The 20,681-nt window shown below is 41.4% G+C and overlaps 4 protein-coding genes across 20 annotated transcripts in view; 1 reads left to right on the top strand and 3 right to left on the bottom strand.

Moving 5' to 3' along the window:
• The first annotated feature begins 68 nt into the window (after nucleotides 1–68).
• Nucleotides 69–3,006, top strand: uba5 (ubiquitin-like modifier activating enzyme 5). The gene is made up of 12 exons (XM_041066107.1): nucleotides 69–372; nucleotides 531–576; nucleotides 889–978; nucleotides 1,094–1,203; nucleotides 1,294–1,380; nucleotides 1,472–1,556; nucleotides 1,658–1,762; nucleotides 1,888–2,015; nucleotides 2,097–2,232; nucleotides 2,361–2,436; nucleotides 2,561–2,667; nucleotides 2,865–3,006. The coding sequence occupies exons 1-12, from the start codon at nucleotides 221–223 to the stop codon at nucleotides 2,940–2,942; spliced, it is 1,200 nt and encodes a 399-aa protein (XP_040922041.1). The 5' UTR covers nucleotides 69–220; the 3' UTR covers nucleotides 2,943–3,006.
• An 801-nt stretch (nucleotides 3,007–3,807) lies between these two features.
• Nucleotides 3,808–12,898, bottom strand: nphp3 (nephronophthisis 3). 4 transcript variants are annotated; one of them, XM_041066099.1, is made up of 28 exons: nucleotides 12,833–12,898; nucleotides 11,932–12,311; nucleotides 11,664–11,789; nucleotides 11,432–11,582; nucleotides 11,031–11,183; nucleotides 10,713–10,846; nucleotides 10,223–10,383; nucleotides 9,968–10,124; nucleotides 9,540–9,614; nucleotides 9,268–9,438; nucleotides 9,057–9,160; nucleotides 8,779–8,893; nucleotides 8,531–8,674; nucleotides 8,338–8,435; nucleotides 8,128–8,230; nucleotides 7,895–7,977; nucleotides 7,540–7,678; nucleotides 7,156–7,320; nucleotides 6,970–7,064; nucleotides 6,758–6,880; nucleotides 6,472–6,661; nucleotides 6,084–6,325; nucleotides 5,774–5,849; nucleotides 5,556–5,683; nucleotides 5,209–5,449; nucleotides 4,998–5,123; nucleotides 4,735–4,850; nucleotides 3,808–4,628 (listed from the first exon to the last, which is right to left on the bottom strand). In XM_041066099.1, the coding sequence occupies exons 2-28, from the start codon at nucleotides 12,253–12,255 to the stop codon at nucleotides 4,460–4,462; spliced, it is 3,909 nt and encodes a 1,302-aa protein (XP_040922033.1). In that variant the 5' UTR covers nucleotides 12,256–12,311; nucleotides 12,833–12,898; the 3' UTR covers nucleotides 3,808–4,459. The 4 variants fall into 4 exon arrangements, with proteins under 4 accessions (XP_040922033.1, XP_040922034.1, XP_040922032.1 ...); XM_041066100.1 differs by having other exon boundaries at nucleotides 12,738–12,893; XM_041066098.1 differs by having other exon boundaries at nucleotides 11,932–12,897.
• A 372-nt stretch (nucleotides 12,899–13,270) lies between these two features.
• On the bottom strand, nucleotides 13,271–15,415 carry LOC121200584 (uracil nucleotide/cysteinyl leukotriene receptor). 2 transcript variants are annotated; one of them, XM_041065969.1, is made up of 2 exons: nucleotides 15,309–15,415; nucleotides 13,271–14,496 (listed from the first exon to the last, which is right to left on the bottom strand). In XM_041065969.1, exon 2 carries the CDS (start codon nucleotides 14,472–14,474, stop codon nucleotides 13,527–13,529), a length of 948 nt encoding a protein of 315 aa, XP_040921903.1. In that variant the 5' UTR covers nucleotides 14,475–14,496; nucleotides 15,309–15,415; the 3' UTR covers nucleotides 13,271–13,526. The 2 variants fall into 2 exon arrangements, with proteins under 2 accessions (XP_040921903.1, XP_040921904.1); XM_041065970.1 differs by lacking the exon at nucleotides 15,309–15,415 and adding an exon at nucleotides 14,993–15,295.
• Nucleotides 15,416–15,575: 160 nt separating this feature from the next.
• The window catches only part of si:ch211-285f17.1 (sickle tail protein homolog), an 81,070-nt gene continuing 75,964 nt past the window's right edge, over nucleotides 15,576–20,681 (bottom strand). For 11 of the 13 annotated variants that reach the window (XM_041065319.1, XM_041065320.1, XM_041065325.1 and 8 more), the window contains 3 exons: nucleotides 18,918–20,585; nucleotides 18,257–18,388; nucleotides 15,576–17,249 (listed from right to left, as the gene is read on the bottom strand). In XM_041065319.1, the coding sequence (XP_040921253.1) occupies nucleotides 16,722–17,249; nucleotides 18,257–18,388; nucleotides 18,918–20,585 (2,328 nt within the window). In that variant the 3' untranslated portion in view covers nucleotides 15,576–16,721. The remainder of the gene's footprint in view (nucleotides 17,250–18,256; nucleotides 18,389–18,917; nucleotides 20,586–20,681) is intronic. The other 2 variants (XM_041065328.1, XM_041065333.1) reach the window with 2 other exon arrangements.

Here is a 20,681-nt window from a genome sequence, read left to right as displayed (position 1 = left end):
AATCCACTAATGATGCGGGGGACATTTTAAAGTATTCGTACTCGTTTTCTACTCGGACGTTGTTTACTGGAACGCACATCCTGACAGCTGATTTGAGTTGTGAAGACGTGTACTTTCTGTTCCGATTTAAACATCTCGCTATTCCAGTGGCATTTATATATACAACAATATATTTCGTTGACGCTGTTGAGCGGGGTTTTTTTTTTTTTTAATTTTCCTAATGGCGACCGTAGAGGAGCTGAAGCTTCGGGTGAGAGAGCTGGAAAATGAATTGATAAAGTGTAAGCAGAAGCAGTGTGCCATGGAGGATGCACTGCACAGACCGAAAATTGACAAAATGAGCGCAGAAGTTGTGGATTCCAACCCATACAGGTGACTTTATTGTATTATTTCAGCTTTTATTTATTTTTTTAACAGATTTTGTCCGGGCTGCTCATAGCGCCGGCAGGCTACGCCTTATGAGTCACTCATCCCATATGGTGGTATTTCATAGACCACAAGCTAATCTCAGCTCTGTGTTTTCATTGCAGTCGTCTAATGGCTTTAAAGAGAATGGGCATCGTGGATGATTATGAGGTATGTATATTCGATGGTTCCTCTTTTTTTTGCAGCGCAGTGCAATAAGGAAGCACAGTAATAAAGGTACGGAAGAACTGATGTTGTTGAAGCCTGCACCTACTTCCAATATTTTTCCAATAATATCATCTGACAATAACAATATGTATTTTAGTGCATTTAATGCAGATGTTCAGTATGAAATGACATCTTTAGAGAAGATAGAAAAATATTAAATGTAGTAATAGATTTTAACCAATATATATTATTATATATACACATCAGTGTTCTGCATTGATTAAGATGGATACTAATCGTCCAGTGTTTTTACAGAAAATCCGGACATTCACAGTCGCTGTGGTTGGTGTTGGCGGAGTTGGCAGTGTGACCGCCGAAATGCTCACTAGATGTGGCATTGGTAAGGTAATACAACCGTTTAATTACTTCATCCACATTACCCTTATTTCCATTAGTTTCATTCAGCAGTTCGCCTGCTCGTGTGCTTACTCTTGCCCAATTTCATCTTCTGCCATCACAGCTGCTCCTCTTTGACTATGATAAAGTAGAGCTGGCCAATATGAACCGACTATTCTTCCAGCCTCACCAGGCAGGCCTCAGTAAAGTGGAAGCAGCAGAACACACACTCAGGTATACAGATGCTGACAGATAACCACTTTTTCTCCAAAGCAGAGAGATTTGATTTATTATTGCTTACATTTCAGTCCATTTCCCCAACAGAAACATCAATCCAGATGTGTCATTCGAGACCCACAACTACAATATTACCACCATGGAGAATTTTACACATTTCATGGATCGCATCAGGTGGACATTGCTACTCTCCAGATTCTAGTTTTCCTCCTCTGTCCCCATAATAGAACAGGCCTTCATAACATGTTATTGTGTGTCTTCTCAGTCATGGAGGGCTGAAAGAAGGGATGCCGGTGGATTTGGTTCTGAGCTGTGTGGACAACTTTGAGGCCAGAATGGCCATTAATACAGTAAGTGCATTAGAATATTAGAATTAGCATGTCTTTTCCACACAGTACAATGTATATGTTGCTTTTGCACGTTTTTTAAAATGTTATCCTGTTTGCCTCAGGCATGTAATGAACTAGGTCAGATCTGGATGGAGTCTGGTGTCAGTGAGAATGCTGTGTCAGGACACATTCAGCTCATCATTCCTGGAGAAACAGCCTGCTTTGCTGTATGTCCACATGCCACACAACAACCACACACAACCAACATCCTTTTTTTCATCCTTAACATTAAATTGTAGTCATACAATGGCAATATTATGAAGCTGCTGTTAACAATAAAATCCTCTGTTAGTGTGCTCCTCCCCTGGTGGTGGCCGCTAACATCGATGAGAAGACCCTAAAGAGGGAGGGTGTGTGTGCTGCCAGCTTACCAACAACCATGGGCGTGGTCGCAGGCATCCTGGTCCAAAATGTCCTCAAGTAAGAAAATGATATTTATAGCCACCAAGAGACCTGACAACAGTAAATTCAAAGGTGTAACATTTATGTTTTGTCTCACAGGTATCTGTTAAAATTCGGTACTGTCAGTTATTATCTTGGCTACAATGCCATGCAGGACTTCTTTCCCACCATGGCCATGAAAGCCAACCTCCAGTGTAACGACCGCCATTGTAGGAGACAACAGGAGGAGTATAAGGTATGTGTACTTTTCAAATATAAGATAGGATATTGAGATTGAACAAAAGCCCAATTTGTTGCTATATAGATTCAGACATGATGCTGCAGGAGGTAATGGTGGTCACCTGTGTAACTTTCTCTCTTCAGAAGAAAGAAGCAGAGCGACCTAAGGTGGAAGTTGTAGAGGTAGAGGAGGAGGTCGTACATGAAGACAATGAGTGGGGTGAGCGAAAAACAAGTATTCCAACTATTCCAGCATCAGATTTGTAACATAGGTTGCCTTGATTTTCAGTGTGCAGCATGTTGCTTTGCATCAAATGTGTATTAACACTAATTGTTCTGTGCAGGTATTGAACTAGTATCAGAGGTGACTGATGCAGAGTTACAGGCTGCAACAGGTACTGTGCCTGACCTCCCAGAAGGCATCACTGTGGCATACACCATTCCAGCTGAGGTCAGTATTGTTAAGAGGGCTTTAAAGGAGTTAACTGTTTAAAAAAAAAACACTTCAAGTCTACTCTCTGATAGAAAATGTTTACCACTGCTTGGCTGGAAAAAAAAACTGTGATGCTGTGAAAAGGAGTTGCAGTAATGTAAAGCACATGGCCAACTAAACAGTGAAAATATTTTGTTTTCTTTTGTTTGAAACAGGATACAGTCGGTGGAGAGACAGTGGGGGAGACTGAACAGAGCCTAGAAGACTTGATGGCTCAGATGAGAAAGTTGTAAGCATCAATCTGAATGTGCATGTTAGCTATTCAGATACAAAATGCCTTTTCTCACATGCGTTTTCCATTGCTTTCTTTGATGATGAAACAACATAGCGATGGCCAACAAAAAAAGTCAAAGCAAAGTCACTTAGGGAGAAAACAGAGTTAATTCCTTCAAACAATTAAAAAAGGGGAATGCATGAAAAGTGCTGTTGGCTGGGAAGGTGCAGAACAGTCACTAATAAAATGTCTATAAACCTAGAATTACATCACAGTTAGCGTATTAACATGTATCACACTGTATATTTTCTACAGTTTTGATTAGTGAATGTGTGGTCTGCCATTCACTCAGCTTTACGAAAACATCTGCTACAACAGTACTAATGAACAATGTTTAAGTTGTCTCAATAAAGTATTTATTGATGGAATACAATCTTATCAATATACTGGATGTATTTTTTTTTTGTTCTGTACAGTTTTTACATATTATAATTACATTAATACATGAGAAATGGCAATACCACTGTAGGTTCTGGTACATTCACTTGGACAATAAATGGTTATTTCATTGTACTGTAATGTGGACAGTCAGCTGGGACCCTCATGTTTTTGGCAGTTCCTTTAAAATTCCTCTTTGTAAATGAACAAATATACGTACCTTTAGTTTTGCATAAACAAACCATGAAATCCGTACCGGAGACAGAGTTTCCTCAGACTTGGTCTAGGCCTGGAATCATATCTTTGACTCTGTATATTCCCTTTTTAGAATATGTGCTTAATACTGGTAGGTAAACATTATCTTCAACATAAAAACTGTGTCTTTGATTTTAGAGACAGCAGCTTTCAGGTATTATTCATTCAAAATGTCCGGAATGTAGACTTGGAAACAAAAGTGCTTGACGTCCGATAGTCCTACTAATTAATATTCAATAAACATTTTTGGTAAAAGTTAAGAAATAATGGCATGATCATAATACATTGTGGCAATGTTTGACAGAACATCTGGTATCTCCTAAGGAGATTTTTAGACTTATATCTAATTAAAAAATCTTTAAAGAGTGCATAGAAAAATATCCACTGTACACTGAAAAACACCATGTGTCTATACTTAATCATGTTACAGATGAGAATATACTAAACGGGGCTGGAGAATTTTCAAGCCAGCAAATGAATCTGTGCTGTTATTTTGACAATATGTACCGTGGGGCATGTAAATAGGAGTAAAATGTCTTAGAGTCTTAAAGTTAGTGTAAACCTGAGTTCCAGGCCTTTAAAAGGACTGATTTATGTTAGAAATATTAATAAATACTATATGCAAATACACAGGTTTCACAGACTAATATGGCAGATCCGATAAACCCGTTGGCAGGTGCAAGCATAAGAGACAAAACCCTAAAACTTCAATCCAGATCACAGTCAGTGTGATGAACAGGATGGTTCTCTGTTCGATGAAACCATGGGTTTTGATATTGATGCTATTCTATGGTAGTTAGAGCTGTTTAGAGCTTTTATTGTGGCATTAGTGGCTGAATACGGTCACCTTGGGGCATGTGGGAGGGGCGCAGGTCCCCTCAGGCTGAATGTGTCCCCACTGGAGGAATGGCGGGATGGGGCATTTCCACACACAAGTGATGGCTCTGCCTCTTTAATCTCCATTGCACGCTTGTAAAGCTCCGCTGCCTTCTCAAAGTCACCTTCTTCATAGCTATTTAAAAATCACATACAGAAAAGGTTACACAATTATTCAATGTAAAAATGATTTGTCTTACTTCTGATAAACCAAATGTCAAACATAATCTGATGCACTGTACCTTAACACAGCCAAGTTTTTTAGGGTCTCTCCAACTCGTGGATGTGATCGTCCCAAACTATCCTCGTACACTTTCAGTGCTCTTTCATAAAGAGGTAAGGCATCGCTGTGCTTCTTCTGCCAACGACAAAGAAATTCACAGTTAGCTTTGCTCTATACAACCTGAAATACCACTACACAAAGTCAGCTATTAAAATAAAAACTTAGTATGTACAAATTATATCACAGAAATATGCAGGTCTGGAGCATGATAAACAGTCTCACCAGTTGGCAGTATATTACAGCCAAGTTGACCAGTGCTGTGGCCACACTGGGGTGTTTGGGCCCAAAGCTTTTTTCCCTGATTTCCAGAGACAGTTCATACAGTGGAACAGCCTTCTCCAGCTTCCCCTGTGCAAAACACACATCTTTAAACCAGACTCTCGTTCGACAAAGAACTCACAAATTTCAGTGTCAAAAGGCACATGTGCCTTACTCTGCGTTTATAGAGCATGGCCAGGTGTTTGAGTGTGTATGCCAGCGAGGGGTGGTCTGGGGACAAAGCTTTCTTGCGGATGTCCAGCGCCCTCTCATACATATCCTCAGCTGTCTCATACTCCCTCCTCTCAGTGTGCAGTGCAGCCAGGTTATTGAGGGACTGAGCACAGTCGGGGTGATCTGGACCAAGGACACGCTGACGCATCTCCAGAGAGCGGGTCAAAAAAATTTTGGCTGCACTGGTGAAAGCAAAGAAAGAGATATTAGAAGTTACGAACTGCATTATAAGAAAAAAACAAACAAACAAAAAGTTTCTCAGCATGTCTTTGTATGTGTGTGCCTTACTCCAGGTTGTTTTGGAGGTAGTACAGGACTCCCAGCTCATTAAGTGTTTTGGCACAGTCAGCAGAGTCTTTCCCCAGGGTCAGCTCTTCCAACTGCAAGGCCCTACGCCTCAACAAAGTGAAGCCGTACTGAAAGGGGGGAGTAGACAGAAGACATGCAAAATATGACTGATTAAGCCAGAATGACTAAATATGTGGACATCTGAGAAACATACTCACCATATGACCTTTCTGGCGAGCAGTTTTCTGACGTATCTTCACTGACCTCTTCCTGAGTTTCTCTGCTTGTTCATACCTGATTGTAAAAGTACCAGGTGTGAGCCATTAAAAATGTACTTTAACTGAGTCCTGATTGAGGACGTCTTTGAGTGTCTTTCTTATTGTTTAACTTTTAATAAGGTCCTAAGATCATCTGCGCAGGTGCAATGCCTCTTTGTAAACACACTGCTCGACTGGAACAACCAATAAACGATATTACAAGAATTATAAATTACATCATGCATGTTATCACCAACAGAGTCTCGTTTACTTGTTTTGTTTTTGATAGAGCATGGCGAGTGACTCCAGCTCTCGTGCCACGCTGGCATGCTCCGCACCGTAGGCGTTCTCACTTATCTCCAGGGCCTGCTTATACAGCTGCTCAGCGTTACCATACTTCTTCCACTGAACATAAACCCCGGCCAGCTGGTGCAGGGAGCGAGCTACGCTTGGATGGTCTGGGTCCAGGGCTGTCTCCCTGATCTCAAGGGACCTCTGTAAAGGGGCTACAGCCTAGACAGACAGACAGACAGAGACAGACCGTGTGCACTTTCCAAGCAGAAACCAGTAACAGACATAATTCTGTATGTTGGCTATATAAGCAAATGAAAACAAGAAGCAAACTTTAAAGTCTTTAAAATATTGCAAGCACACACTACCTGACTTGGAAGGCCCAGGTCTTTGAGGAAACGTCCCAAAGTCTCATATAAATTTGCCAACTTGGTCATGCTGTCTTCACTCTCACAGCTCTTCTCGTAGTGTTTCAAGGAGTCAAAGTACTCACTGGCCATTGAGCTTTTGTCTTTGCCCACATACTGCCAATAGGCCAGCAGCTCAGAGAAATGACCTCTAGAAAATGAAAATAACACACACTTGTATGACAACACCTGAATAAATGTGACAGGCTTTGTGATATCACCTTGTGTGTGTGTGCATGTTTTGTACCTCTTGTAGAGGTTTTGGGAGACAAACAGGTTCAGGAGGCTGAGCTGCAGTTTAGTCCTGTCCTCCTGCTGCTGGAGCAGCCAGGGTAGCTCATCTGCAACACGCCATGTCACACAGTCCTGGCTATACACACACACAAAAACAAGGACATGAGTTGTACTGACATATGTGAGGTTTGTTGCATGAGGAGAGGTCAGCCGCTCTTGAAACACCTGAGTTGTTGGCTGAAGTAATGGATGAGTTTTTCTCTGTATGTAGCAGAGCTGCTTCCTCCACCCAGGAACTCCAACCTAACAGCTTCCCAAGCCTGAAAAACAGTGACAGAGATGCTTACTGATAAATTCCGTGTCCCATGACGTTGTGCTTTACAATTTTACTAGCCAAGGAGAATATTTTACCTGCAGGTGTTGGAACCTGATGAGCCCACAGCGGAGAGTTACAATGCAGAGTCTGTTCAGGCGGTACAGCATGGAGGAAAGGACAGGTAACTCAAGCTCTGGGAAAAGGTCTAGAACTTCTGATTCACTCACTCCATTATGGCTGGTGCATACAAGGCACAGTATCTGAGGAGAGATAAAAAAAAATCATAGTCCCTGTGAGGCCAAATTAAACCAGACACTGATATTTTTAACTAATCGAAAGAAACAAAAGAAATATAAAATTGTTTATAAAAAAGCTAAATGTAGATTTGCAGCACACAGTTGCCATTAAAACAGATCATGATGACAAAACTGTGTTTAAATGGTGCGAAGTTATTGTGAATATGTCTAGAGAGCGGTCACCTCTCTCATAATGTATCGCTCTCTGTCTGTGCTGAGGGAGCTCAGTGTCATCTTGAGTACTAGGCGGAGGAGTGACATGGTGTCCTGACACTGCAGACACTGCTCCATGCTCTTCTCCTGTGACCAACATGTTCTGCTGCTGGGCAGCAACAAAACACATAATCAAGTCAGGACAAGTTAAATCATATGTAGACACACATCCAGAGATATTTATATGAGAATGAAGATGGGTGTACAATTTTTCACCAAGATAACATACATTTTGTAGCTGAACCTGTGATTTGACCATGCTGGAAAAGAAAATGTGTCTGTGATGATTAATACATTTAGAATTGGAAACCCAGTTTTGGCTAACCTGGTTATCATCCTTGCCAGCAATGTGACATACAATGCATTGCAGGTTGATGCAGAGCGGCAGTGCCTTTCCAGCCTCTTCTCCTGAAACAAATATACATTCAAGAGTTGCGTTCTCACAAGAAACATACCTGCCACTGATTCCAAATGTCTTTCCACAATTTCAAAGCCTGTGTAAAGACCCAAAATTTTTTCATAGTTTTAAAAACTGGGAATGGTGGGATGATTACTGACCTGGTCCTTAGTAAGTTTGAGATCCATGCTCTGGCATTCTGCATTGACAACACTCCTGACCTCTCGGGGACTTAACGGGTCCAAGTGGAGTGTGGGCCACAACCTGAAAAGACAGGGCTACTGTATTACAAATGGCCATAACAGTGTATTTTACTGCACGGAAAATAATTAAATAGGAACTGATGTAAGAAATATGTAAGAAATATAAACCTCCAAGCTTGAGGACATGTCTCAACATTGACAGACACCACCACTCTAACATTAACAGGCAGGGGGTCGATCAGCCACTTCATGTGTCTTTCCGCTTGCTAGAAAAAAAGAAGACAAACTATGGAGTTACAAGAGTTATTCTGAGGAAAATGACTTTGACCGTTGAATCTGGATTAAAGAAGTGAGCTTGTGCCTGTATTTGGTCAATGGAGTCAATGATGATGATGATGTTTCCTTGATGGCGTGCTGAAAGCCTCTCTAGCCAGCGGGGAAACTCCTCCAAGATCTTACTGGGCTCCATGGACAAGCCAGAAATGGACCAAAAGTGCTGCAGCAGCTATGTAACAACAGAAAAACACATCAAATCTCTCACTTACTAAATAAAACAGGATGAGATCCCTGTCTGACAAATACTGGAAGTAAATCAATGACAGTGCTTACTTTGACTGTGAGGCGTTTGATAATGAGAACAGGCTCTGAGCTTGTGGAAAGCGGGCGACCAACGAAATGATAGAGGAACAAGGTGTTGGGGGACTGCTTCTGCTGCAGCTCAATCCTGAAAAGGATTAAAGAATAATTAGTAAAGCAGGCAAAATATGTTCAATGTCCTGTTTTATAATAACATATAGCACAATTTGAAAGACAACCATTTGTTTCAAACAAGAACATTTCACCAGTGAGATGATATATTAGACTAAAGTGAATCGATAACTTCTCACCATTTGGAGAGCAGGAGAGACTTCCCTGAGCCTGGACCACCAGACACCAGAAGAGGAGGGGTTGGAGGGGGAGCAGCTATCATATCATTCAAACGATCTATATACTGAGTAGAAGAGGACAATAGGTACACACAAACACAGAAAAATGGATTAAGAAACGATTAGACTGGATGACAAGACAGGAGATGTGGAAAAAGGATATTTGACTTACCTTCTGGAAGCCTAACTGAGAGGTGGTGCTGCTACAAGCCTGCTGATAGGACTCAATCTGCTCCTGTTCATCATGCAGGTCCCACAGCACATCTCCAGAGTCTTCCTCACGTCCCTCCTCTATCCCGGAGTCCTTAGTGTCAGCATCTGTTCCTTCAAGACCCAGCAACTCCTGGAAGAAGAGGGTGGAAATGGAAGTTTAAAATGTTGACGGAAATGAGAAATTTGTATAAACCATTCAGAGCTGATGAAAAGGCTGAAGTAATTCTGTACCTGTTTGATGACTTTCTCTAGCTGAGCATAAATCAGGTCAGCTCCATCCTCTGCAGAACCACTATGATCCACCACCTGGGATAATGTTCAAAACATATCAGCACAAACACTGTGTGGCACCTAGCAACTTCCTGACCACAAGTAATAGTGTAGTTGTATTGTAAAAGTATAGTGTTGGGTCGTCTGCAACTCTGCAACTAGGGCAAAGCTAAAAAGAGTGGGAAAAAAAAACAATTTAAAAGCACATACATATACTTACGACTTAAATTATCATACCATCTATACAATGTACTTTCATAGCATTTTGAATAGACAGCTATTATGGTGAACATGGTAAAATATAAGATTTGTCTCACTTTGGAAACTTTGTGAAATATCTCCTTCTCCACTGTATCCTGTTTTGTCTTGTTCATTTAATTCACACTCACCTTGACTTTAGCAGCCTTGTCTGCAGCATTGACCCTTTCTAGTAGTTGCCTGGTGGGTCCAGTCAAATTGCGATCTTCTTCAGTCCTGAGGTAGAGCACCAGTGCATGGCCGTCTGGATTCTTCACAAAAGCCTCCTCACAATCCTCCACTGTAGAGCTACACACATGGACACATTATAAATTATATTTATCTCTAAATGATCTTCATTACATAGGGATATTTCCTATTGATGATAGGTATAGGACTTAATGTACCTAGTAACAGTAGATTTGAGGAGAAGCACACACACAGAGCTCCTTTCAAGCTCCTGCTTGCGCTCCACAGCGTATGAGGCGGCACCTTCCTCTGGGAAGCAGACATTCAGGTAGAAATGGCCTAGACCCTCACACATCCTCCTTAAGACGGGAGAGTGTTTCTATTAAAAAAAACAAACAAAAAAAAACATTAAGCACAGGTTTCCCAGACAAGGATTAATGGTTCTTCTTGACGAACGTGGTATTTATATTAAACCTCTATGAACAGGTTTAACTACAGATGAATACTGTCTGTCAGTGCAAACACATTGACTATTTTGTCTATTTCAGTGAAGACCAATGAGCAAGTTTAACTATTCTTGCCTAAGTCCAGCTCCTGTGTTATTTTATGCTGTGTGCAGGAAACCCAATAAGGTGAAAATCACAATGCTACTACATCCCACAAAAAAATATTTCCAGCTTGTTGTACCCCAGTACCAATCTGACCAACCTTAATAAAGATATCCAGCTCAGCTTTGGTCTCCTGGGTAAAGATTAAGTAGCAGCGCACTGTGTTACTCCATAAGGCCTGGGGCACATGTGGGGAGACCTGAAGCAGACTGGCGACTGCAGCATCCCAATCATCTTACAAAGGCAGACACACAAAGGAAAGTGTACTTCAGTGGCTATCCTAATACAAACATAAATATACACCTAATAAAATGTTATACTGAGCAGGTAATGCAGAGGTCAGTTTCTAGAAAAGTAGAATTATTTTATTTATTATTTTATTTATTATTTTATTTTTATTTAAGTTTACTTTTCTTACCTCTGCTCACATTTGCAAAGGGTCCCTCCACATCTATCAGACTGTGTGCAAACTCTGGTCCTCGGAAGGTCTGCTGCAACTGCATCATGCTACCCATAGAGGGCTCACTTCCTAACACACCACCGGTCCAGTACTCACACTGTGTCCCTGCAGCTAAAGACATAGAGTGAATAAATTAATACCGTTTTTAAAAACTATTTCATCATGTAAAAAAAACCTAGATGTGTGGTATGCTAACAGTAAATAAATGCTCATAGAAGGAAAAACAAAAGCATGCTGGGATAGGCTTTTGTCTCTCTTTGTGTCCCTAAAATAAATGGGTATGCTGAACAGATTGATTGATGGATGAATAAAAGAAAAGTAAAGAAAATATCCCAATTCTGTGGATTTCTGGGTCTTACCAGTGACAGTGGTCTGGTTGTCATCTGAGTCAGAATCATTTGGGTCATAGACTTGGATGCCCTGAGCCTGCAGCTGTTGCAGCTTAGCCTCCAAGTCCCTTTTGGCCCGCAGGAGATCCTGAATTTCCTTTTCTTTTGTCTCACGGAAAATCTGGTGGTCATTTAGCCAACAGGTTAGGGTAATTATGATTACTGAAGTTAATGCCATATGGTAACATGTGATGTGGTTTACCTTAAACTGTCGTTTTACTTTATCCCTGTCATGTTCAAAAGTGGCAGCCCTCTCCATAGCTTGGTACTTTGTCTCAAGAGCACTTTCTTTTTCTCTAAGGATTTTCTGATAGGTTTTCTGCAATGCCTGTAGTCACATTGAGAATGATTAATATCATCGTGAGAACTATTAAAACATCCACAAACATTACATACTGTAGCCATTAAGTTTGTGCTAAAATAGACTGCAAGTCTCTGAATCTTAGAAGCCTACAGTTAATTCATTTTACCTGTAGCTCAGCTCTCAGCCTCTTGTTCTCCTCATCCAGCTTGGCTTCCTTCTTTTGCATGGACGCTATTTCGTTATTCTTGCTGACACGGAAGATTTCATACTCTTTACGGAGTCTTTCATACTCTGCAGCATACTCTAGATCCACAGAACCTGTGGATTTGAAACTGGCCCCAATCACCCGAGGTCCTCTGCGAAAGGAACTGCGCAGGAGTCGGGCTTTGGGTTTTACCTCCACCGGGATCTCACAGGCTTCCCCACCTTCACCCCCATATCCATCCTCAATCACCTCTCCTGGGCTGACCAAAGAGGATGCGGTGCCCATGGTGGCAGCCTAAGCTGAAAAAAGTACTCAGCCTTTTCGGATGCCCATATCTGCTCCTGTGCGATGACAGATGGGACAGGGATGCGCCATGACAACTACTGAAAAGCTTTCATCAACCTATGCTGTGGAAGATGCTTGTGATGCCATTTCTGTAACCTAATTAGGTTTCCCGTGCTGTATCATAAAACAGTCAGTCAATGTGTAGTTACAGGTACAAAGCTAACTTACCTTCTACAAAAGCAAAACCCGACATCACTGTTTGGGGAAACGTGTGCATTTAGCAGGTAATTAATCCTATCTGACCAATAAAAACTGGTCAAATATGACTAACTAACCAAAAAAGATCGGTCAACACAGTCGTACTTGGCTAGCTAACGTTAGCGTAACGGTACAGAAATAGCTAATGAACCCGCTCGACCAGACATTTACTGGTATAAAGACTAAAGGAATGATGGAAATGAAATGAACACTAAATTCGGTACCTGATTTAGCTTCGACAGAATGTTAACTAAACCCCCAAGCCCTGATGAAAACGTATGAAGCTAGGTTAAAACAAACAAACAAAAAACAATCTTACAGTCCGCTCCCTTCTCAGCTTCTTCCTGGCTGCCTTGGTAACAACTTGATAATACGGGTGCCTGCACAAGTCAAACTGTGTAAAAGTCGATTCTTCTTCCACTTGGGGAGTATCGCATTCAGGGTAGGTTGGTTAATGCAATAAGTATACTCTACTATTTTGCACTCTTATATATGGTATGGTGGATGGTAAGTATGGTAGCCTGCATGTTCCAAAAACCAACAGATACTTGAAAGTCGCGCAAAGGATAGCATAAGATTGATATGCAAGGGCTTGGGTCTTTGTGTTGGAGCAGTTGTGAGAGGAACAGACCAGTTTAGAGGGAAGTCATTTAACTGATAATGTGAAGTGACCTGCAAGTGATGTCAGGCACTTTGACTTCCTCAACAAGTTTAGCCGTGTAAATGTTTAAAGAAAATTATGACACTGTTTCACAAGTAGTCTTAAATATTATTATGCAGAAGTTCAGCAACATAAGAAATCTCACATTCACTTACAGACAAAAACAAAATAAAATAAATAGAAAATAATTGACAATAGACTGATAAATTGACAGAGGAATTACTAAGGCTCTCCAAACAACTTTCTACAGCCTACATTGTAAAGATCACATTAATGTGTGAACCCATGCTTGAATGCCACCATGTCTGAACTAAAACTTGTTTCCAAAAGAGGCCAATTAGTTTGAAAATATTTATGGTTCACTTGATACTTGCTGGTGACTTCTCCTATTTTTACAGAACAGCTGGAGCACTTTGTTCTTGAATGCATGGTTCAGGAAGAAATACATGACAGGATCCAGTACACCACTGACACAGGTAAGTGCAGATGTGATCTGATTGGCTCTTTTCAGTGCCTCATGGCTTGTTGCAGTAACGTTGCCATGGCTGTGAATTTCAATATAGATCATGCGGCTCACATGGTAGGGCACAAATGCAAAAAGGAAGTTCATCACAATGAGGATGATCATTTTTATGGCTTTGTCTTTCACTGGTCGTTCCTCTTGTTGTTTGATCGTCCTTAGTTTTAAAAGAATCAGTATGTAGGCAATCACAATGGTCATGAGGGGAATAGCAAATGCCACAATAGTGGATACCAAAGCCTTGGGAGTTGTCTTTTCTAAGTACAGCGTATTGCAGATTCCAGTTGAGTTGTTGGTGTCGTTCTTTTTAGAAAAAAGTATAGGGCTCATAGACACAATAACTGTCACCCAAAGAATGCCAACAGCTACCTTTGCGTATTTAGCCCTCCTAATTGACTTTGATTTTATTGGTAAAACCACAGCAATAAACCTGTCCAGGCTGATCAGACTCATTAAGTAGAGGCTGCAGTACATGTTTAGGTAAAATAGGAAGCCTGACAGTTGACAGAGGACATGTCCAAAGGGCCAGTGGCTGTCAGACAGGTGGTAAACTATACGCATGGGTAAAATGAGGATATAAGAAATGTCTGCCACAGAAAGGTGCCTCAGGAAGACTGTCGATGGAGACGTGCTGTTCCTGTGAAAGAAGGCCCACAGCGCCAAAGCATTTCCAGGCACAGCAATGATGAAAATCAGTACGTAAAATGCAGAGAAGACAATGTTCTCTTGGTGGGAGCCACTGCCATTGAAGTCCTGTCTCCCCTCCTCAGAGATATTCATAGTTCATGTATGGCGGATCGGCCTGGTGCAGCACATAATAGACATAAAACATCCTGTTATGATGATTGACAGCAAAGATAGCCTGTAGTCAAATGATCTTTTTATGACTTGCCAAATCATGCATTGAATGCAAGATGTGTACATGACAAAGAAATGACTTGAATGATGTCAAATGTCAGATGAAAAACAACCCACATGCATTATGTGCATATGACTGTTATTAGGAAAGAGGAAGTGTCATTCACCACAACCATTGTTGCAGAAGAAATCATAAGATTAGCTACAGATAAAGAGCTTTTAAGACATTTTAAAATCTATCATTTTTAGTTTTTTTATGTTTAAAAACCAAAAAAAAAAAGACATAGAAAGACATAAGACATCACACGTGAATTGCATTTATAATGTAAACACATTTTTTAATCAAGTGAGATAAATTTGTATTTAAATAAAATGTTGAAACATGCGTTTCCCACTCATTTATGGTTAATATCTGGCAGTTGTACTTCACCTTAACTTACATTGATGTGATCAATGGCAAAATCCACCATCCAGTGCCTAAATGTGTTGACACTACCCCCAAACCTCACTTGATGGCTTTAGAATTTGGTTTCAGACAAAAAGAGACAAGATTTGAAAATGACTTTGTGGCAGCTAGAAAAATAAATTCATGCCTTTTGTAGTTTAAAATTTACGGTGTTACATGATTAATCGTGATTTGTAAACTACTAAAAGCCACTATTTTGTACTTTAACACATCATATGCAAGACTACAAGAGTAAATTTAGGGCATATATCCCTCAGCACTATATCAGTAATCAATTTTCATATTCTTACCTGTAATTGTAGAGGATGTAGAATGCAGAATCCCACTGTATATTCAGTAACTAACAAGTGTGAGTGAAGTGGAAACAAGAAATGCTCTTTTGTGTCTTTCCTCTCAGCTTTCACTTTTATATACACACGCACGCCCCCATGCACACACACACACACACACACACACACACACACACACACACACACACACACACACACACACACACACACACACACACACACACACACACACACAGGAAACCAAGAAAGTAAAACCTTGAAGTTCAATGCCTTACAAGCATGCAAGTCTTTATTTTTGCTACTCCAACACAGTTTTATCTTTACCACATTGCTCCTTTATAGTATGATTTAAAGCTTTACAAAAAGGAGGAGAAAACCAAATATTTACAAAATCTATCTGTGCAAACATAATTCTTCTTTTACACCACTCTCCTAAAGTATTTGAAAGGCATGCATACAAATAAACTTTGGTATGTTAACAAAACTACTTATTTTCTTAGTAGAAGCATCTATGTACACATGGTAGAACTGATTCATTACTTTGTTTTTAGTACAGTTTACATTTAGACAACAATACATGTTAACTTAACAAACCAGGACCAGCAGTGTAAACACTGCAGTCAGCACATCGCCCATCACACCAAGAGAGCGTAAATTCCCCTAAATCTTGTGACTGGGTGAGGCTTTAAGTGAATCATTGTACAACAACTTTGGCAAAGAGGCACACTAAAATGAAACTTGTATTTCTTGTGATACCAGTTTTACATATCAAAAAAAGCAAAACAAATTGGCAGTTCATATGGGTGAAAAATGAGGAAAAAAAACTTTCAGAAAACATAATGAGTTCAACTTTAAAATGTATGTATACACTATGTATACATTCATAAAAGGCATTTACAAGACCACTGAATGTCTGGCAACACAAGAAATATAGAAGATTAAATATACTATGGTTATTCAATCTCTGGTTTGAAAAATAAAACACAATTTTTACATGGTACTTTGTGATTGTACATTAACTATATATTCCCTATTTATAGCTACAGCAAGAAAAATAGATTTTCAACACCATGAAAGCCTTCCACTTCAACTACGAAGTGGTAAAACTAAATAGTTTTTAGTTTCATTGTAAAATCTTTTGTGAAAACATCTGGTACACCTTCAAGAGAGAATCAAAATCCAAGTAGGTATGATCCAAAATTTTGAAAATGCAACTCAAAGTAGATAAAAGCATTGGTGTGAGAATGCCAGTGTCAAATACAAAAGATGAATTAGGGGAGTGCATCACTTAATACTTTTACAAACCTTTTTCAAAAATAGAAAAAAAAGCAACAACAACAAACCAAAACTATCTAAAATAAAACATGACCAAGTCTACCTGCTATGTAGTAAGCCAGAGATGTGATAATGGAGCTAAGTGTCCTTAGCTGCTGTGGCTGTTGGGATGCAGGATTTGCCGCTGCTGCCGTTGTGGGACCTGTAGCTGGTGAAGCTGGGGGTATGTATGGTGCGGATGCTCTTTCCACCTTGGCCCAAAGGTGTGGGCGACAGAGGGGAGGGGGAGGAGGAGGATGAGGAGGAGGAGGAGAATGAAGAGGAGGAGGAGTGCACTCGACCATTCTGAGTCTGTGAGGAGAACGAGAGAGCTTTACCTGTGTGCTGTGAGGGTGTGGGGAGTTTGAGGGATCCGTTAGAGAAGGAGGGGATGTGGGAGGAGGGTAGGGAACCGGAACGAGGACTGTGAGAGGACAGGATGGAGGACTTTGTCATAGAGGAGAGGGAGGAGGAGGAAGGGTTAATGGGATTAGTAGCATCTGAGTTTTGTGCAGACTGGGAGCTGCCTTTAGTAGAGCTAGGATAAAAAGCAGGGATTTTAGAGATGGGTATAGTAGGGGAAGTAGTTTTATGATCCCCTCCCACTCTTTTAGCACTTCCGTTAGCCTGCAAACAGAGATGCCAAAACAGATACTGGTTGTCAAAATAGAAATCTGGTTATACACATAGAAACACACTATGACTTCACAGACATTAATATAACTAAGACACAACTAAGAGACACCAAAAACAATTTACAGAAGCTGTTTTCACTAGGTTACATGAAATGTGAGACACATTGAACTGAGAGACATGTTACCAAGAAACAGAACACTGCAAAGGTTAGACAGTGCGATGGCAGACAGGAGGGGCATCTCTACAGGCTGCCTGTGTGTTAGAGGAGTTGTTAGGTTTTGTGAAGGGGCTGTGGGGGAAAATTCAGAAGGCAAAGCTGCATAGGAGGACTGGAGAGAATTAGATAACAGGGTTAGGAGTTTGAAGAGTGAGAGGAGACAGGGAAAATGTGGGCCAGTACTCCACTGAAATTGACGCTGCAAGATGGTAAGTTGTGCCGAGGTCTTGAGGGGAAGGGAATACATCACCGTGAGGTTAAGAAGCTATGCAGTAATGTTGGGCTTGAGCAGAGGTGCATTGTGAGAAGGGAGGAGCATAGCCAAAAAGTCAGTTAGGTTTGTATTTTAACATAGCCAGAAGCATCCTGGGATTTGACAACACTGTTTAGGAACTCAGCTGTGATGGGAATTGGAGATGTGATGACAACTCAGATGATGAGAAGATAGGATTCCGCTTTCTTTGCCATTTTTCTTTTTTTTTTTTTGTTAAGTCACCAACACAGTGAAAACCATGAGCAGTGTGGACATGCAGAAGCATACAGTACAGTGATGTTATGGGGTAACAGTCAAGAGTCAAACATGCCTTCTTGTCAGAGCAGACTCGAGAGAAACATTAACAGATCCACAGTCGCCACCATGGTGACTTTTTTTTTTTCTCAAAACACTTGAAATCTCACAGTTTTGGTAGTCTTTTTTGCCCCATATAATACATGCCTCATGTTTTCGATCCCTATATGTTTGTTTCCTCTAGTCTCTGGTAAGGCCCTACAGTAAAACTACCTGTCGGAACTGCCTCTGAGCGTCCTGCAGTTTTTGTTGTTTTCCTGCTTTGTCAGTAGTACCCGGCGACTGCCTGGACTTCGCAGACAAAGGGACGGGCATCCGACTAGTAGGGGAAGCGACACTGGTGTTCTGCAAGGGGATCCAAACGAAAAACAAAACAAGAAATAAAACAAAAGAAAGAAAAAAACACACACCACATAGGAAGTATGAAAAATCAAAGCACTACCAGGTAGAAAAACCTGTCATTCATCACCTCAATGATCAACACCAGTGAAAGATCATGCACCCCGTGGGACCATAAACCTTAAAGTCAATTTACATGGTACATGCAATTAAGAATAAGGAAAATATCAGATCTTAATCATCACGAGAGTCTCTTTGATGATGAGTTTGCCACTTGCTGAAAACCTCAGAGTTTTAGCAATGAACTGAAGGAGAAAGATGGTAGCCAGGAACCCAACAAAATGCCACCCCCAATCATGTCACCATGATTTCACAGAGGAAGAAAGCCACGGGGGACATTTACAACATTTCCAAGCACCTGTGGGGTGGATTAATGATTCTGTAATTTCAGTGGTTAGAGTTGGAGTGAAGGTAGGTTGAAAACTGAAAAAGAAGGACCCAAAGCCTCCTGGAGCAACAAGAGCTAGAGAGAGACCTGTTGTACGGTGCTGGGGGCACTGGGGACAGTGGCGGTGGAAGCGGTGGTAGTAGTAGGGACAACTACAGGGCGAGGAAGGAGCTGAGGTTTATTCTTCTTCTGCAAATAAGTTTTGCCGGGTACCTTAGGGCCTGACCCTCTGGAGGTAGGAAGAGAGGAAGACCTCTTCAGCCCCACTCCCTCTGAGCTTTTCCCATTCCCTGCTTTAGCCTCGTCCATTGAGACTGGCTCCTCAGGGGAGCGTGGTCCCATCTCACTAATAGTGGTCTCCAGCTGCTTGATGGTTTGCTCTAGGCTGTCCAGTGTTTTGTAGGTGTTCTTCCGGATCTCATCTGTCCTGCAGAGGGAGTCGGAGTTCTGCCTCTTCAGCACGGTTGAGCTTATTGCCTTGGGGGTGTCCGCTAAGGATTTTGAACGTGCAATCTCAAATCTCTTTGCTTCTTTGTGCTGCCTGATAGTACCGTCAGATTCCTCCTCATCTTCATACACAACAACCTGTAGAGTCTTCTTGCCTGACTTGGTGCCCGTGCGAATCGCCTGGGTCAGTGCCGCTAGCTGTTTCTTCGGGAACTTAAACTTGAACTTCTTCTTACTGTCCTGCTTGGCGTCTCCATTTGATTCCAAGTTTATCCCACTGTCCATTAGTTCAGATATTGAAGACGAAGATGAGGATGATAAGCTGGCATGGTCAGCAGTGCCCTGTGAAGAGCTGACCTTTTTGCCATCAACAGTTTCAGTCCCTCCAGTTTTTACCTGCTGACCACCACTCCTCTCGGTGTCTGACTCCTCACTCTCCTCCTCAATGCGCTCTTCTGCTAACATCCTCTCCAGTTCCTCCTCACATTCAAATATGGTGGATAGGCGTTTGTAAGCTGAACGTATGTCCATGGGCTCATCAAATATGATGATGACGGGCTTCTTGTTGAAGCCATTATCCTGTGGCATAGTGGGACCTGCTGTGGTGTTCCCTCGGTTTGCTGCACCACCTACAGTAACAGTCTGGACGCTTCCCTTCTTGGCATTGACCAGTTCTTGGTACTCACCACAAGACAGGGCCTGAACCTTGGTGTTAGTGATCATAAATGCTATGTTGTCTGGGGGTGGAGGTGCCTCTTCTCCAGGTAGATCAGGACTAAGACTAGCCCCCTCATCATCATCATCATCAACCTCACAGCTGGCTTTAGGTGGACCACTGTCCTCACCAGGAGCCCTTTTAGTTGGGCCAATGGAACTCTTAGGTGCCTGCCTTACAGTACTGGTTGCTGTGGTTTCCATAGGCTCAGGTATTATATTTTTACTAGAAGAAACATGTTCCTGGATGATTTTACTTTTCTTTTCAGTGTTGATTTTGTTCTTTCCCTTCTCCATTTCTGCCTTGGTCTTCAGGGATTCAGAGCGTTTGACTTGCTTCTTTGGCAGTTTTAATCCATTCAGTCCCACAGGCTTAGGTGATATAGGTGGAGGTGTTAAAGGTGGGGGAGATTTGGGTGTCGGAGATTGTGGCGGCTGCTGCTGCTGCTGTTCCTGGCTTGGAGAATTGTCATTAACATTGACATTTGACACCTGTATTGGAGGCTGTATGGGCTCTTGGTGTTCAGGGGTTTCCTCCATTCCTGACGGGGGTGGATGATCTTTGGGAATCTGGCCAGTCACATAATATATGACCTGTGATGGTAAAGTTAAGTAACATAGTCATTATTTAAAAACCTTCAGACTGTACAATACATACTTAATTTATGTGGATATAATGTCAGTAATTAG

This window comes from Toxotes jaculatrix, chromosome 20, assembly GCF_017976425.1.
Source record: "Toxotes jaculatrix isolate fToxJac2 chromosome 20, fToxJac2.pri, whole genome shotgun sequence".
Taxonomy (NCBI): Eukaryota; Metazoa; Chordata; class Actinopteri; family Toxotidae; genus Toxotes; species Toxotes jaculatrix.
This window is presented reverse-complemented; position numbering and strand designations above follow the sequence as displayed.